At 43.8% G+C, this 19,815-nt stretch overlaps 1 protein-coding gene across 9 annotated transcripts in view; it reads right to left on the bottom strand.

The window, feature by feature from the left end:
• LOC311323982 (neuroligin-3-like) overlaps positions 1-19,815 on the bottom strand; it is a gene marked incomplete at both ends in the record, with an annotated part of 198,643 nt that overhangs the window by 59,542 nt on the left and 119,286 nt on the right. For 8 of the 9 annotated variants that reach the window (XM_084456325.1, XM_084456326.1, XM_084456331.1 and 5 more), the window contains one exon: positions 14,038-14,223. In XM_084456325.1, the coding sequence (XP_084312451.1) occupies positions 14,038-14,223 (186 nt within the window). Of the gene's footprint in view, positions 1-14,010; positions 14,224-19,815 lie in introns of all 9 variants that reach the window. The other variant, XM_084456328.1, reaches the window with a different exon arrangement.

Genomic DNA, 19,815 nt, shown 5'->3' with positions numbered 1-19,815 from the left:
GAGAGGGGATAGGCAGATGAGAGAGAGAGGGGGGAGGGCAGAAGGGGGAGAAAGAGAGTAAAAGAGAGAGAGGAAGGAGAGAGATATTTAATGTTTTAAAGACCAATCTCTGCCTCCACAGCCTCTGGTCTGCTGTTAGATTAATAGACACAAGACACACCGGGCAGCCATTTTATAGAGCACCACACGCACATGCCATACTGTAAACACACCACTAACGCATACACCACAAACACACACACACACACACAGGGATGAATTCACAAAGGGATGCTATACCTGTGCAAATAACCCCACATATAAACTTTGCTATTTGCAAAGCACTTGCAAAGGGATACCGTGCTAATTGCATGGCCATCTATGTGCGTCTGTGTCATTTGCGGGTATGTAAATCAGGTAATATACATACATTAAGCAGAACATTTGGCTCTTTCTATGCAAATGAGCCTCATTGCAAAAACAGTACAATTCACAAAGATGGGCGCTAACTGACATACACAGTTATGGTGAAATTATTTGTGTCTTCAGAGAGTTGGTGGTAATTGAAGGGCATTTATAAGGGGTGTCATGGCCAGCCTTTCAGGTGATCATGGCAAGGAAATCACTTTTTGATTTAAGCAAGACCAAAATCATCCGGAGATACAGATTTCTCGCTCGAGGCAACCACACTAACTAGAAAGTACATTTCCTGGAGAAAATGTGAGGTTTGCTAGCTGCTGCAGCTGTGTGTAACAGCTACTGCTAGAACTACTATGGACCAGGCAATCTCCATGCACCCACCGTGCATCTCTAGCCCACTCAGGGGCTGAATTGTGGCGTCCGTGACGTGGACAGTGGCGAGACTCCGCCCCCTCAGGTCAGAGCTGGTTGGGGACAGTGTACCCCTCTCCGGGCCACCTACCCACCCACACCGGTGAAGACCATGTGTCTCTAGCCCACTCAGGGACTGAGTTGTGTGGCCCGTGGCGTGGATAGTGGCATGGTGGTGAGACTCCGCCCCCTCAGGTCAGCTTGTTGGGGGCAGTGCAATGACCTCCGGGCAATCTCTATGCACTCACTGGCGAAGACCGTGTGTCTCTAGCCTACTCAGGGGCTGAGTTGTGGGGCCTGTGGTGTCGATAGTGGTGTGGTGGTGAGACTCCGCCCCCCTCAGGTAAGAGCTGGTCGGGGGCAGTGCAATGACCGGGCAATCTCCATGCACCCACCGGCAAAGTGTCTCTAGCCCACTCAGGGACTTGGTTGTTGGTTCCGTGGCGTGGATAGTGGCATGGTTGGGAGACTCCACCCCTTCAGATCAGAGCCGATCATGGAAAGTGTACCCCTCTCCGGACCAATCACCTGCCCCCACCTGTGAAGACTGTGTGTCTCTAGCCCACTCAGGGGCTGAGTTGTGGGTTCCGTGGCGTGGATAGTGGCGTGACTCCGCTCCTTCAGGTCAGAGCTGGTCACGGACAGTGTACCCCTCTCTGGGCCACCCACTTTCCCCTACGGGTGAAGACTGTGTGTCTCTAGCCCACTCAGGGGCCGAGTTGTGGGGCCCGTGGCATGGATAGTGGCGTGGTGGCGAGACTCCGCCCCCTTATGTCATAGCAGGTCGCGGACAGTGTAGCCTTCTCTGGGCTACCCACCTGCCTTCATCAGTGAAGGCTGTGTGTCGCTACCACACTCAGGGGAGGTGTGTGGGCTGTGGTGTGATGCTACCACTGCTGTCATAAAAGTGTGTCTGTACCTTTAAGAGATCCTGCTCGTGTCCCCAAATTCAAATCCCAACTGACACTCTGAGCAGCCCTTCATTCACTTCAATGATAAGGCATACCAGATTCAGACAGCTCTCTCTCTCTCAAAAAGTATAGATGTTACACCTTAGATATTGATACCGTATGAATCCTGGGAACTTGATGAACATTTTCATGTATAATATGTCTGTGTAGCATAAAAACTGTAGCCATGGTGACAAGTTAGAAAAAGGGTAAAAATGCTAAATTAGCAGCTCAAAAGTTAGAGTGCAGCACCATACGTTTCAATGGGGAGCGCAGTTGCTGAACAAATCGTCATACTGTGAAAACTATAAGTCACACAGCTTAGAGACTTACATTGTACGAATCAGCACAGTTGTGTGAATGTTTTGATGTATAATATGTGTATGAGCTGTTAAAACTGTAGGAGTGCCAGCAGTTTACAAGATGTGTGAATATTTCCAAAGCAACAGCTGCTACCACTCTAAAAACATAACTGGAGGTGTTCCCTATTCCATTTCAAGTCAATGGGGAATTTTAATTCATGCAGCAATGAGGAAGCACACGATTCCCGATGAAGCCGGGATTTGACATATGACTCGTGTGTGTACCGTTAGAACTGTGGGAGGAATAGCGTGGCAAACTTTTGGGGTTGCTCTAGATCCAAACCAACCAAACAAATAAAGTCGACCAAGTACTAGAGTGTGTTGCCCTTCGGGGCAATCACTCTAATTATGTTGTATGCTTTGTTAAGTGGAACCAGGTCAGATTTGAGTGCAGTTTGATATACAATGTCTCAATAATCAATCATAGGAATAATAAGTTGAGTGACAAGTTTCTTCCTAACACTGTATGTAAAGCATTTTCGGGATCGATGTAACATATAAATTTGAAAGTTTACTTTACGTACTGTATGATCAATGTGAGGTTTAAATGATAAAATCGAGTCTAACCATACACCAAGGTATTTAATTTGATCAACTTTATACAAAGGGGATCCATCATTACAAGTTCAGTCAAGATCACTTTTGTCAAATTTGAACATTTATTATCATGCAGCATAAATACATAGCATATGAATTTTGCCGGTGTGCTCTGTCCGGGGGGGTCCCCTGCCTTCCACCGACGTGGAAAGCGCGTTAGCAGGGGGAGGCAATCTAGGTGTTCCCCCCCTCTGGGCCAGCTTGGCCCAGAGAGCCAGAAAGGGGGAACGGCATCTAGCCCCCTGCCTCCATGACGATCAGAGTGGGCCGCGATCGGGAAGACGCTCGGAGGTAACTCAGCCCACTAAGACCGTCAAAGAGAGCCACAGGGGGACTGCTGTACATTATAGTCCCTGGCCCCCACGGGCCGACGCTTCGTGGGTTCCGAGGGAGATACAGCCTAGTGTCTCTGCCTCCATGGCGACCGGAGGGACCGCTGGATGGTCATTCGGAGATGTTTCGGCCCACGGTCACCACGGAGAGCCACGGAGACCAGCTAGTGTCTACTCTGGCTTCCACTAGCCGACGCATAGTGGAATACCAGAAGAATGCAGCAATACCCCCGGACAGAGAGCAACGATGACAACAGAGACGACATCGACAAACGCAGGCGGAGCAGGGGAGGAGGTGGGGCGAGCATGCAATGCACAACCAGCAGTAATGGCAAGCGCGAACAATGACATGTTTTGACAGCTTAAATACATGCGCTCTAGTGAGCTGAACCAATGCTATGACAGCTGACAGTCAGCTGGTGCTGGCGTCATGCGTGACTGATTAACCTCTGCCGACTACCCCAGCCGTGACGTTCGTGCCTTACGTTACGTCGGAGACTTCATTTATAACACATTAAACAGGCATGGATTTAAGTTTACGCCTAGTATCAAAAATCATAGTATAAGACTTTGTTTTGTTGAGAAGTCGGTTGTTATGCAAAAGCCAGTCTTGTAGGATATTAAAATCAGATTGAAGAGTAGCTTGAGAGAAATTGTATCTAGATGTGTAGTGTATATGACTGTATCACCAGCATAAAGTGGAGCACAACAGTTACTGAAGATGGATGGTAAATAATTTACATATATAGAGAAGAGAAGGGGTCCCAGCATTGAACCTTGAGGCACACCTCTCTGCTGAATCAACAAATCAGAGTGTTTACCGTGCAAGACAACACATTGTTTCCTACTATGAAGGTATGAGTTAAACCACATCATTGCATTTTCAGAGTTTATCAAGCAGCAAGTATCGATCAACAAAATCAAAGGCTTTGGCTAGGTCAATATTACATACAATACATACTATAATATATTGACAGTTAATATATAGGGGGATATATTTGCTTTGCATAGGGGGTATGCCTACAGAAAATGAGAATTGGCTCACTGCCAGTGAAAATATTTTTAGACTGAGCAATATTAGAGTTAGAAATTAAAAAGCGGTAGTGTGCTATTTTGGACATTTAGCCCCATTTGTTGTCTGTCTACCATGAACCTGAAACATAGAGACCATGATTTCACTAATCGTTCCAGTATTGTATGGACATTTTTTGGTGTCTTTATTCAAATTGCAATGCATTTTTCAATTGGCAATTCAATATTCTATTTCGTCATGCAATTTGAAAATGCAAATTGGGATTGCATTTTCATTTTCAACTTCTGTGTGCATTATTTCACTCAATATTAAAATTAAAATGCAATCGTGTGATGTGAATCCGTGTATGGTTCGTTCTTTGGTTTTTCTGTTTCAAAACGAAATTGGAAAAACAAAAAAACGAGTGAATTTTCGTTTTTCCGTTTTGGTTTTAAAACAAAAAAAGAGAAAAACCAAACCGAGAAAAACCGAGATGATTTGGTTTTGTTTTTCAAAACGGAAAAAACGAAAAATCAGAAAAACAAACGCTGTGTGGTTTGTTTTGGTTTGCGTTCGGTGTACGCTCGGCGCATATACCGGCTGCTGCCGAGTGGGCGTCATCTGCCTGTCATCCATGGACTGACTATGAAACGTGCCTAACCCCCGAGTCGCTCTGGCTCCTTCCGACCGTAACACATCTAGAAATCACCAGGGGGGTGGTTATTCTACCTACGGCTCTGGGAACAAAGGGTGCTGTTCCTAAATAAACTAGGTTGATGCACACTTTTGGCTTCTTCGATCAGTCCATTTTGAGGCAGCATTCCAGGGTGCTGAACCGATCGACACATGCGTAGCCTACAGCATTCATAATTGGCTACATTGTTTATGGAAAATACTCTTTTACATTCTAAGTGCCTTATATATATTTCATATATTTTCATTTATGAATCACCAGTGACAGGCCTACTTGTGTTCCCCACAAAAGTGCCATTGCGCACGCAGCAGAATGTCTGACTCTGAAAACATCAACTGACGCAAATAATGTCCAATAAATAATGTCCTTAAATAATTAAGCTGTCGGACGGCGGTACACCTGGACCAAGGTAGACCTTGTAGTGCATATTTTTCGGTGTTGTCCCCACTGGACCCGCTCGCGAGATGGAACAGGTTTGACCATGATTATTCTGCAACCATCCCTTATTTGAATGGACATACAGTATAAGATACAGTAGTTCATCCCCATCAAATGTGTGCAACTACCCCCGGATCATTATATACAATAGTCTGCATTAACCGATAGCCCTAGCTGTGCGTAATTGGATGTGATTGCCATTTGGATAGCTGTTGGATAGTCTGTCATCACACACACGAGCAACGGGGAGTTGGTGCATTGGGTATCAGGCCACCACGGTTGACCATGTATTCATACTCTATCATATGGGCCATTTTTGTTGCCTATACATGTTGTTTGTTGTGCCATCTTGAATGTGTCCTTTGCTATTATTTCTAGCCTACCTGTCACATTGTCCCGTGCATCTGTGAGCTGTTGATATTTGGTGGGCATGGCTTCGACTCCTGCTCTCCATGCATATCTCAGCGTTTTCCCCATTATGTTTGTTGGGGTCACGGCATCATGTAATGTTATTTCTTTTTTTTTTCCATTTAATTTATTTTCCGATTTTTTATCAGGGTTATTGGACATTATTTGCGTCAGTTGATGTTTTCAGAGTCAGACATTCTGCTGCGTGCGCAATGGCACTTTTGTGGGGAACACAAGTAGGCCTGTCACTGGTGATTCATAAATGAAAATATATGAAATATATATAAGGCACTTAGAATGTAAAAGAGTATTTTCCATCAACAATGTAGCCAATTATGAATGCTGTAGGCTACGCATGTGTCGATCGGTTCAGCACCCTGGAATGCTGCCTCAAAATGGACTGATCGAAGAAGCCAAAAGTTTGCATCAACTTTGTTTATTTAGGAACAGCACCCTTTGTTCCCAGAGCCGTAGGTAGAATAACCACCCCCCTGGTGATTTCTAGATGTGTTACGGTCGGAAGGAGCCAGAGCGACTCGGGGGTTAGGCACGTTTCATAGTCAGTCCATGGATGACAGGCAGATGACGCCCACTCGGCAGCAGCCGGTATATGCGCCGAGCGTACACCGAACGCAAACCAAAACAAACCACACAGCGTTAGTTTTTCTGATTTTTCGTTTTTCCGTTTTGAAAAACAAAACCAAATCATCTCGGTTTTTCTCGGTTTGGTTTTTCTCTTTTTTTGTTTTAAAACCAAAACGGAAAAACGAAAATTCACTCGTTTTTTTGTTTTTCCAATTTCGTTTTGAAACAGAAAAACCAAAGAACGAACCATACACGGATTGATGTGCAATTCCATTTTCATGTACCAGTTAGTATGGAAGTTTGAAATGCAGTAAGGGATTGCATTTTCATTCTCATAAAATGTTTTTGGCCTCTTTATTCAAAGTGGCAATGCAAATGGGATTGCATTTTCTTTTTCAACTTTTGCATGCATTCTTTAACTCAATATTAAAATTAAAATGCAATTGTGTGATTTGCATTTACATTTTCATGTACCTGCATGTATTGAAGTTTGAAATGCAATAAGGGATTGCATTATCATTATCAAGGAAGGTTTTTGGCCTCTTTATTCAAATCGCAATGCATTTGCACTTGCATTTTCAACTTCTACTTGCATTCTTTCACTCAATATTAAACTTCAAATGTAATTGTGTGATTTGAATTTCCATTTTCATACACATTCGCTGACAATATGAGAATGATAATGAAAAGCCATTTGACATTTCATTTTCAACGTCAACATTTCATTTTCACCGACAACGTGCACGCTTTGATGGTGTCAAAATTCTAATGGAAATGCAATACGGGAACCCGCCCTACTCTGCTTCTGATTGGTTAGTTGTACTTCGCTCTACTGTTCGAGCATCCCGTTGTGGCGGGTCGAGGGACGTCGACCTGTAAGGCCTCCGCTGCCTCCAAAGCTTCCCTGAGCAGACGGGTCACGTTTGTGTTCTGGTGCTGGTTTGCCATGATCACTTGGTTTTGACCACGAGCGCCACTGTGGCCACTATTTATAACTTCCATATCAATATGGTCCTGCCCCCAGAGAATGACTGACAGGCTGGTAGAACATAATGATAATGAAAATGCAATTGCATTTCGATTTGAATTTTGACACCAACAAGGTGTGGCATTACTTTGAATGAAATGTCAAATGGCTTTTGTTATTTTCAGCGAAGGTGCATGAAAATTGAAATGCAAATCACATGCATTATGATTTTCAATATTGAGTGAAAGAATGCATGTAGAAAATGAAAATGCAATCCCAATTCGCATTTTCAAATATGTCAAAATAGAATATTGAATTGTCAATTGAATAAAGAGGCAAAAAATCTTCCATGAGAATGAAAATGCAATCCCTTATTGCATTTCAAACTTCCATACATAACTGGTACATGAAAATTGAATTGCAAATCACACGATTGCATTTTAATTTTAATATTGAGTGAAATAATGCACGCAGAAGTTGAAAATAAAAATGCAATCCCAATTTGCATTTCAATTTGCATGACAAAATAGAACATTGAATTGCCAATTGAAAAATGCATTTCCATTTGAATAAAGACACCAAAAATCTTCCATAGTATTGAGCTAGCTGCATTTTTATGCAGGCTCTCACTGGGCTAACATAGAAGTCAATGGGGCATACGTAAATGCGTTGGAAAAACTATGATAACATGGTTTCCTGAGATGGGAAGCATAGGGTGTAATCTTACCAGTCTCAGTATGCTCTCCTGCGAAATGTATTGCAATCTGAATATTTTTGAATGTTTGGCATGGACATAAGCATTCCCCTGGCGCTTGTTTTCACTGTTCCCATAGAGGACTATGTGCAAGTGATGCCAAACACCTAAAAATGTTTGGATTGCAATACATTTCACAGGAGAGCACACTGAGACTGGTAAGATTACACTCTGTGCTTCCCGTCTCAGAAAAGCACATTCATCATAGTTTTTCAACGCATACGCCCCATTGACTTCCATTGTAGGCCAGTGAGAGACTGCATAAAAACTGCAGCTAGCTGCTCGAGAATAAACTTTTCATCGAATGTTTGCTCATAGGCCTAATAATCTAGGCCTATTTGTATTTTTGGTCACAAAGGTGGCCAAAGGCACAATTATAGCCTTTTCCTATCAAAAAGATAATTCGCTCAAACTAGATGCACATCTACAAGTTATTGCGACATGTTTGATGGAAAAAGAATTACATCAATTGAGTGCCTTATTTAATATGCTCGCTAGTGGTGGATCAGTGAGAGATGATTTGTTTGAAAATCTTATGGAAAATGGCTTATGGACATGTCTGCCCTCATCTGCTCCGTGAGCCAACAGCTGCCATATCAGTCCTGAGTAAATTGCACTCAACTGCAATACTGTATGGGCGTGTTTGCTGTAACGTTATGCCAGAAATACTGAACCCACGCGACCAGACGGGAGGCAGAAAATATTTTTTTTTAAACCAGAGGGTTCTTTAATCCACAAAAGTACAAGTCCAGAATCCAAAATCAAAATGATAACCAAGCAGGGGTCAGGCGATCGGCAAACACAGTCCAGTAATCCGTAATCCAAGTCTGTAGTCAAAATCCAGAAGTGGGGGGGTCGAGGAATCCGAGTGTCAGTCTAGAGGTAATGGCTGGCAATCCGCCGCACAGCACACCAGGTCACAATAAACTGAGCGAAGATCTGGCGAAGACCATCGAGATGACCAGGGTTCTTATAGGGAGATGAGTAGGAGATAATTGGTGTCAGCTGTGAAGATCCCGGGGAGCCAGCCATCAGTCAGATAGCCATCAGCTGCGACGGGCGTGAGCGCGCCGGGCTCGTGCAGAGGTGGATGGTCGCGCCGGTGAGGGCGAGTGAGAACCACGTGCGCGCCGAGCCACGCATAACGTGGGAACGACGCACGGATGGTGAGGGTGGAGGCACGGGACCCCAAGACTTAACAGTAGAATATCATTAACGCAATATATTTAGTGAATAGGTCCTTAAGACTTAACACAAGGTTAATGGTGCTATTAGCAGCTGCAATCCCTTCTTTGTGAATGCACCCCTCACACACAACTATTTTCACATTGTTGAACACAGTACATAGCTAATAATGTAATTTGTATTATGTAGCCTACCTCTATTATCTTGCCCTTTGTACTTTGTCTATTGGCACATTGTTGAACACTGTGCATTAGTAATATAGACACATTGTGATGCCTCTATTTCTTTACAAGATTTTAAGTGTAATGTTTACATCTTGTTTCTGTTATTTTGTTTTAATTTATATATGGAGCAGCTGTGGATCAAGAGGTAGAGCGTGAGGGAAAAAGAGAGATATTAGACTGAGAGAGGCAGAGACAGAGAGAGAGGAAGAGAGGAAGAGACAGAAGTCCCTTGAATGTTTTTAAGGCAGAGGTACAGGAAGACAGATAGAGAGATGCACTGAGAGGAGAGATTAGGTGGAGCAGACCAGGGCCCTGTACTTTGAAACAGGATTACGGGGTTAGCGCGATAACTTCAGGTTCAAGTCTGGTTTATCCGTATCTAGGGATGGGAATTGATAAGATTTTAGCGATTCAGATTCCATTTTCGATTCAGCTTTATCGATCCGATTCCTTATCGATTCTCATTGGTCAAAAAAGAGTACAAACAGGTTTATTAACATGAATTTTCTTTTATATATACTTTGAACATGCCAATTACAGTGCTGTTTTTTAGGTGTATTCACCTTGAACTAAAAATAAAACTAACATAAACAAGTCAATATTTTTTTCTATAGAAATAAAGATAAATAAAACATGAATTATTTTGTTGAATTTTAAATCCAATTAAAGCTGCAAGCAGCGTTGTGGGGGTCAAGCTGGACGCACAACCAGCGCATCAAAGACAACAAGCAAAACATGTCAAAAGTCAGACATGGTTGAACAGGATTCGATCTCTGTACCTGTTGCTTGCAAGGCCGAAATGCTAACCACTGTGCTACGCAGGATATTGCGAAGGTGAATCACCCTAGTCCACAAGGCATGTGAGCCTTCCCTAACCCCGTGAGTCTGAGTCCTGAGCACTTAATTAATGTCACCTGGTAGGGTTGCTTCCTCTCGGTAGAGTGAGAGGGGGGGGTGTCGTTGTTTAAATTGGCACACAGCGAAAAGTATGCATAGCATAACTCAACTATTTACTTCTTCAGAATCCAGACAATCACGTGAACATTTCCATGTATAATATGTCCTTCGGTCTTCAGTAGTGTAGGAGAGGTGAAGAGTTAGAAACAGTTAGAGATTCTAGAGCGAAGAGAGATTTTCTAGAGTGTGGCTCCATTGATTTCAATGGAGGGGGGGGGGTCATTATTCGAACTGTCACAGAGTGAAAAATATACATCGAAGAGCTTAGCTTTTTTGATTTTATGAATCCCAAGAGTCGTGTGAACGTTTTGATATATAATATATGTATGAGCTGTGAGAATTGGAAGAGGGATGGCAGTTTAAAATGCGCCTTTCACCACTCTGAAACTGGTGAAATTGTGCAGAAGACAAAAAGTGTTCCTTTCATTCTGCAATCAAACAAATGAAGTAATAATGAAACCATGGGGTGTTTTGAACTCAGCATGAGCCAGGGAATCCATTGCTACCATAATTTTGAAGATTGAACATACAGTTCAAAAGTTACTGGCATAAACACAACTCCAACTTTGACACGCTGGTGGCGCTAGAGTGCACGAGATGTCAACATGAGGCTTGGTGACAGATGTCATGGGTATGGCCTGGATGAGTGTGCCAAATGTGGTTTTGATAGATTAAAACATTACTGAGATATGACCCCAGTTCCTGTTTTGCAGCTTTTCTGCCAAATTTGATTGGCTGTCACGAGCGAACGCAATGGATAATCAAAAATCCCTGTACATCCTTTGTAGACATTGGTGTATAGATGACATCCACCGATTCTCGTGCAAATTGGTGAAAGTTCCTAGGAGGAGATACATTTTAAGGGTTTTGCACATCATTCAAAATGGCGGAGAAGCCAAGATGGCCACAATGACGTCATAGAGTGCGTTGAATCCGGCTTGAGCCAAGGAATTGAAGGACACCTGAAGTTTGAAAATTGGACTTGCTGAAGAAAAGCTGCATGCATAAATGCACCTCTTACTTTGACACGTTGGTGGCGCTAGAGAGGGTGAGGTGTGGACATGAGACTTGGTGAGGAGGGTCAGGGCACTGTCCCGAATGAGTGTGCCAATTTTCATAACTTTCTACCTTAAGATTCTATGGGCTGCCATAGACTACAATGGCAGAGGAATAATAAATAAGAAAAGGTAGAAACTTAATGGAGGCCTACGCAGCTTCGCTGCTTGGCCCCCAATAACTGTGTAACATGTTACTAGTAGAAATTACAATGCTCCTTCCATTTAAAAAGGGTATATGAGCTGACAAAAATAAAACTAGCAGCGGCAACTGACTGGCAGTAACACAATAGACGGGGACTCTGGAGGAGTTTAACTTTGACTACACTAACGTTAGCTGCGCTGCTGTTGTCAAGAACGTGACATTCCTGCAAAGTTATCGCATGCTGTGTGGCCAAATGTTTTTGCATATTTGTAGTATTTCCCCCCCTTGATGATATAGGTTTTTGCAAGTATTGCATGTGGCCGTGTTGTCATCTTGTTGTGTGAAATGTAACCACACTTTCGAACGTTTATGCCTAGACGACATGTTGCTGGATTCTTCTACCGCAGTCTAATAAAACAAAACAAGGCAGCGTGGTGTGACGTCATTGTGCATGCAACGACAGGATTCGATAGCAGAATCGTTAAGGATTTTGGCTAACGATTCCAAGCGAACTTGTGCGTTTACAGCCCCAGCAGAAGCTACGCACATGCGTTTTATTGTCTTCAGTTTAATGTAGGCTCTGCTGTGGGTGATGCGGAGAACCAAGTAGCCTACATTTTTTATTTCATTTTCAAGTAGCCTATTGTGATTTAGTAGCCTAGTAGACTAGCTTCCCGTTCTTAGGAACAACATAAGCCTACATTTTTGTTTAATTGTTATAGCATTCATGCCAATAAATGCCATACACTGAAATAGGCTACCTTCTTTTCGTAGTTTAGCCTACTTCTCCACCTCGATCTTCACTTTTTCCATCTTAATATTTTGTATCTTACTATTGAGTTCTAAACTCCTCTTGTATAGAGACATCACATCACTGTCTGCTCCAACCTGAAACTAATCAAATAAATTATAGCCTACTTGGTATATTTAAGCCTCCCTTGCTCACAGCGTTGCAGCTGAATAGGCTACAATTGCTTTACACGGCATATGGCCCAATTATAGAGATAGCACTCGTGTTCATGAGGATATTGATAAAACACATTCACAGCATTGGTAATATTTTGTCAACTTTCCTTCCTGCCTTTGACAGTAGCGACTGTGTTGCGCCTGGATAATATAGTTCATATTTCTATAATATTGCTACTCTTGTGTAAAATGCGGTGGACGGAGCTTGGAGCATGGCCATGTCCGAATACCCATACTAAGGTTGCGATTGGTCATTTCGTGCAAATACCTCCCCTTTTACTGTGAACACGCTCATGGCTAGATTGGACCAGCTGTGTAGACTTAATGAGTTGATAGCCACGGTTGTGGTACCGTTTATCTGTGATTGTGGTTGTTTGGTTTACTCAAGTGAGCTAGCGAAAAGTTATCCTGGATCTGTTAAACTAGCTTCGTAGTACAGGACCCAGGGCCTGAGTAAACCGGACAACCACAATCACGGTAATGCTCATGTTTATTTGTATTGTTTTAGTGTTTTTATCACTTACTGTCCAGATAAATAGATTTAAACAATTTTCTTGGGGGGCCTAAGACTTTTGCACAGTACTGTACATACCTGTGTGTGTGTGTACTGTACACGAGTGTGCACTCCAGAATATGTGTGAGCGTGTGAATACACAGATCAAAATATTCCTCCAGGAGCCCGTCAGAAAGGGCAGTGCGTTAGTGGAGACGGCGTGTTCCTGCCAGGTGGGCACTCTGGATTCATCTGATTACAGATTCAAACTGAGGATCTGAGCGCCTTCAGGTCCCGCTCTTGTTTAGGTTGTTGTCGTGGCAACAGAGGTACCCAACCAGCTTTCATTTCCATATCAGAGGCTTGACGGGGGAGAGAGATGGAGGGGAGGGGTGGAGGAGAGGGATTGAGGAGAGATGAAAGACATTTGTGGGAGACGTATGGAGGAGGGGTGGAGACAGGTGGAAGAGAGGGATGGAGAGGTGGAGGAGAGAGGTGGAAGAGAGGCATGGAGGAGAGATTTCTGCAGGTCCTCTTCAGCCCTAGCCCCAGTCAGCCCTAACCCTAACCCTCTCCATGTGTCTCGAACCCTAACATGACCCTAACCCAACCAGGTCGCTAGGTAGGAGGCGCTACATTCATCCCTGTAAATTACGGAACATGCTAATCAACAACAACCTAAACATCGGTATCCACTAGGACACAATAGCATAAACACTGATATGGTCAAGTTCAGGACTGGGGACTCCATTATGTGAATACTGATAATGTACCAGCCTTAGTTCCAGCAAAGGCAAACACACACACACACACACACACACACACACACACACACACACACACACAAATAAACAACCCCTTCCCTTATAGCTGGCCTGATGCAGTTCACATAAGGGGAGAGATGGTGATAAAGAGAGAGAGAGTGAGAGAGAGGGGAAGATAGAGAAAAGAGGATACAGATTGCTCCCCAGGCACCACATGCCCACTTTATCTTAAGACCAGGTACCAAATCACACACACACACACACACACACACACACACACACACACACACACACACACACACACACACACACACACACACACTATCTCTCTACTCCTACCTTCAGAGTGGTGTGAGAGGGTGAGCAGGCTCACGCAGGAGGCTCCTATTCCAGACCCGAACACAGTAATGCGGTTGGAGTCGCCTCCAAAGTAGCCGATGTTCTCCGAGATCCAGCGCAGGGCCTGAATCTGGTCCAGCAGGCCATAGTTCCCCTTAGCGGCCTGGTCACCTGTGCTCAGGAACCCTGCACACAAACACACACATATACACACACATTAGATTACCAATTGTCCAATCAGAATCTAGTATTTCAGAGTGCCATTTAATAAAGCAGATGTACTGTTCTGTATGATTAACAGATATCCATGATCAAACACGCCACTGCTGTCTGCAATGTTCTCAAGCAAGGCTGGACAATAATGTACGGTCAACCAGTGACATGACTACTGATGACTACCTGCAACTTGAGAGGTTAGCTGCCCCCTCCATCTCCTCACACCTCCTTCCATCTCTCCACACCTCCAGGCCCCCATCCCTCCACCCCTGAATTTATCCACCTCTCCACCCTTACTTCCTGTCCACCTCTCCATCCCCTGAGCCTCTCGGCCTTGGAGCAGCTGTGAATCTCTTGACTTATTGGAGTACAATGTTGGTCAAATAATGTGTGTGTGTGTGTGAGTGTGTGAGTGCGTGCGTGCGTGTGTGACCGCACGTCATCTGGTCGTTATAGGAAATCGATGCTCCCACCTTCCCAGAGGCCCACACATCATCAGGGATATTGAGCTGCTAGGGTGACAACCATCCCCATCCAGGAAACTGGACCAGGAGGGAGGGGGGCGCAGGGATATTAAGGGACATATTGATATTCCAAAAAACACCACAGTAAATGATGATCTCTTTATATCTCTCCATAACTCGTCGATCTTCTAGTTGTAGAGAATTCATACAGCTATGTATGTACAGGTACATCTTACTGTGTCTCTATATCTCAGCCATTACTGCTGGATTAATTACATCCCCTGTCACTGTCCACATCTCAGCCATGAAATTATATGATAGAGTGGGTGTGTGTGTGTGTGTTTGTGTGTGTGTATTGGACAGTGAGCATCTCCTGGGAATGTCGGATTTCATGTTAACACATTGCCATCTTAGAGGCTGCCTCTAGGGTCTAAAAGCTCATGACACGCACACACATACACACACATACACAGCTACACATACTCACACACACATAGACATGCACACACACACGCAGACAGAGAAAGAGAGAGAGACAGGATGTTTTTTGCGTGCCTGTGTACATAGGCAGCTGATTGCCTGTGTGGGTCCATCTGCCGCCGACCCTGCCTCCACCTCCTCCTGCCCCTCTGTGGCCTCACACACAGAGGGTGGGCAGGGGAAAGGCCAGGGCTAATCACCAATAGGTCAGCTGCTGTGGCACAGGAAGTAGCAGGAGACACATGGAGCAGCAGATGGTTGAGAAGGAGAGAGAGAGAGAGAGAGAGAGAGAGAGAGAGAGAGAGAGAGAGAGAGAGAGAGAGAGATGATTTGAGGGGGGGGGGCAGAGACAGAGAGAGTCAAAATGGAAGACAGAGAGGGAGAAATAGAGAGGGAAGCCCAGTAGTGTAGTGGAGGGAATACCCACTTCTTTATCCACAGATACACAGTCTGCCCATTTCTTATCCATCCAAGGCCTGTGGCCCTTCTACCCACTGCATGCACCCCTCCCCTGCAGCAAGGACCTCAACACAGCAGCCACATATGCCCAGGCCGTGAGCAGATATGGTCCAGGCCTAAACCCTAGGAATAACAACACTGGATACTATGACTCAATCATGGTCCAGGCCTAAACCCTAGGAATAACAACACTGGATACTATGGGACATCCTGGAATTTACAAGATCTGAGGTTGTTTGCTTCTGGCATAAAGAGCAGAAACCCAAAGCACAAATACTGACATTGTCATCCTACAAGAGACATGCTAGAGGAGATGGCCCACCTGGCTGCCCTCTGGGCCACAAGAGCTGGTGGGGCCATCGACCAAACTCAAAGTTGTGAAACAAGAAAGAGACTAGGGCTAAGCTAATTTGGTATAAATCAGACCTAACCAACTCTATTAAATTAATCAGAACAAGAGCTTTTTACATCTGGTTAGGAATAAGGAAATTAACTCAACCGAGAATCCCCATACTTTAATGATGACAGCAGCTCACTCATTTCCTGGCCCATGGCCACAGAAAAACAGAATATATGCCTTCCCTATGGTGAATATATGCCTTCCCTATGGTGAATATATGCCTTCCATATGGTGAATATATGCCTTCCCTATGGTGAATATATGCCTTCCCTATGGTGAATATATGCCTTCCCTATGGTGAATATATGCCTTCCATATGGTGAATATATGCCTTCCCTATGGTGAATATATGCCTTCCCTATGGTGAATATATGCCTTCCCTATGGTGAATATATGCCTTCCCTATGGTGAATATTTGCCTTCCATATGGTGAATATATGCCTTCCATATGGTGAATATATGCCTTCCCTATGGTGAATATATGCCTTCCCTATGGTGAATATTTGCCTTCCATATGGTGAATATATGCCTTCCATATGGTGAATATATGCCTTCCATATGGTGAATATATGCCTTCCATATGGTGAATATATGCCTTCCATATGGGGAAAAAGGATTAGCAAATCAGAAATCAGATAAAAGGTATTGAATAATCAATAGAATCATACCACTTCTGGGAATACTAAAACTTTATTTTAAATTATCCTCAGCTCCAGGATCTTTCCCAATGTTTTTTATTTATTTATTTAACCTTTAACCTATTTACCCAGGCAAGCAATTAAGAACAAATTCTTATATACAAAACCAGCCTGGAACCAATATCTGGAACCAAACTACCATGGGATATGCACAACAGCAATCTGGGGAACATCCTCTCAGCTGCAATTTACTCAGTAAAAACGATGCCGTGAGAAAATGTCTTTCTACCAAATCTAATCATACGGAAGAATGTATTCACCCTGATACCCCTTAAAGTTAAAGTTAAAGTCCCAATGATTGTCACACACCTGAGGTCGTGAAATTTGTTCTCTGCATTTGACCCATCCCCTGGGGGAGCGGTGAGCAGCAGCGGTGCTCGGGAATCATCTGGTGATTTAGCCTCCCAATTCCAACCCTTGATGCTGAGTGCCAAGCAGGGAGGCAATGGGTACCATTTTTTTTAATAGTCTTTGGTATGACTCTGCCGGGGATCGAACTCACGATAGATGCTCTTGTCTCCAACCACGGAGACAACGGAGGTCTTCAAGCGAGACCTCAAGACGTACCTTTTCGACCTAGCCTACAATCACTAGCTAGGACCTTGAGACACAGAAAGGCAGCCTCAAACCTACCTGTGAATCCTCTGTATACATTGGTATTTATCCTGCTATGCACTGTATGTATATCAAGTAGTGTACAGAAGCTGGTTATCTTGAAACAGGCTTGTTCTGTTCTGATAGCTGTGTTGCTTCAATGGCTCAGTGTGCTACTAACCGTTTTCTGCCTCCCATAGTGCCTCTCTCTCTCCCTCCTATCCTCTAACCAGGTCCAGTGTCAGCTGTGGAGCTGTGGATATCGTAGTATTTAGTACACACACACACGTACATAGACACACATCAGTCCACATCCGGCTTAGGCCTGGACCTGATGCTCTTAGCCTTTCTTGCTCTGAAAACTTAATTTAATGTAATTTATTGTTCTTTAAATGTTCTTAGCCATTAGACAAATATATTCCAGGAGCTTGCCCCAGGTTGCCTGTTTCAATATCTGTGTGGTCTGTATGGCTCTATGTGCTACTAACCCTGTTCTGCCTTCCCTCTCCCTAGTACCTCTCTCTCTCCCTCCTATCTTCTAACCAGGTCCAGTGGATGCCCCACTGTCACCAGCAGACCTCCCGGAGTCCGATAGATACCCCCGTGTCTGCTGTGGATGTCGTAGCATGTCCGTAGAATGCTCTCTCTCCTATGATGCTTTTTAGCCTCTCTTACTCTGAAATGTAATTTAATGTAATGTATTGCTTTATAAATGTTCTTAGCCGGTAGACAAACTCCAGGAGCTTGCTCGATCGCCTTGTTGAGAGGGGTCAGGGAAGAATTTTTACAGCTCACTTATCTGGCCCCCGGGTGATTACTGTTTACCCTTCCCTCTGGAATATGTAGGGGTGGGTCGTATGCCCACCTCCCTTGTTCTCTGTAAAGCGCATTGTGTTGCCTCTGGGTATGAAATGCGCTATACAAATAAAGCTTTGATTGATTGATTGAACCAAGGAAGGCCTACAGCAACACCTAGATATTCTGCAGATATTCTGTCAGACCTGTGCTTTGACAGTGAATCTCAGTAAAACAAAACTAATGGTATTCCCAAAAAAGCCCCAGCTACCAGGATCACAAATATACATTTTATCTGGATACGGTTGCCCTTGAGCACACAAAAAGTTGAACCAACATCAGCATCACAGGTAACTTTATAGCTGTGAACACCCTAAGAGACAAGGCAAGAAGGGCCCTTTAAACCATCAGAAGGAACATACAATTCTAATTAAGATCTAGCTAAAAAAATACTTGACTCAGTTATAGAATCCATCTATGGTTGTGAAGTGTGGGATCCACTAACCAACAAAGATTTTACAAAATGAGGAAAACACCAAATTCGGACTGCATACATAATTCTGCAAAATCAGCCACCATGTTCAACGTCAAACACCAAGTAATGCATGCAGAGCAGAACTAGGAAGATACCGACTAATTCTCAAAATCCAGAAGAGAGTGTTTCAATTCTACAATCACCTAAAATAAAGCGACCCTGACATCTTCCGTAGCAACGCCTTCACCTACAGGGGGTGAATCTAGTCCCCTCGACCACCTAGTTCTGGGGCTCTGTTCACAAACACAGGCAGACTCCGCAGGACAGCAACACCATTAGACCAAAACATATCATAAGAATAAATATAATAAATAATAATAATAAAAAAAATCAGAGACAGCTGGGATGCTTTTTGGCTTTAATCAGAGTTCACACTGGTTGAATACCTGACCACTGTGACTGATCGCCCGCCTTCTGACTAGGGATGGGCATGAGTGCTCGAGTACTCGTTGTTGACGTCAGTACTCGAGTAACCATGGCGAGTAAATGTTTCACTATGAAAAAAAAAAGCTTAGTTATTCATGCACCTGCGCACTGTGCTTTTGGCTACCTGCGTGAGGCTACTCACCTCAGTCGCAACATGTCTGCTGCTTGTAAAAGTACAGTCTGGAAATACTTATGGAAACTTGCTTATCATAAGCAAACCAGCTCAAAGCAAACCAGCTCAAAGCAAACCAGCTCAACCACATGCGGTTAAAGCACAACGAAACAATGAATTAGACGACTGGACAACAACCTCGAATCACATCATTTGCTAGCCCGGCTAGCTCACGATGATGCGACGCCAAGCGAACAGAAAAGATAAGTTAAAGAACACAGTATGTCCACTGTGACGTTTGTTCTTTAATAAATGCAATTGGATTGAATGGCTTAAATTGTTGGTTGTTTATTCATATGCAAATTCGCTATAACGAAATACGTCGGGATAATTTCTAAACAGTCGGGCACGTTTACTTAATCGGGCACATAGCCTACTGTAGGCCTACTTCGATGGCCACGGACCTCCCGGATTTATTTTTACGGTAGGCTACAGAACAGCGAGTACTCGAGTACTCGTTCATTATGAATATAGAGTACTCGAGTATTACAATAACTGAAAATGCCCATCCCTACTTCTGACTGGTACAAAGAACCACA

This window comes from Borostomias antarcticus (assembly GCF_949987555.1).
Source record: "Borostomias antarcticus genome assembly, chromosome: 22".
NCBI lineage: Eukaryota > Metazoa > Chordata > Actinopteri > Stomiiformes > Stomiidae > Borostomias > Borostomias antarcticus.
Note: the sequence above shows the minus strand (reverse complement) of the source record. Positions and strands in the feature narration are given on the sequence as shown.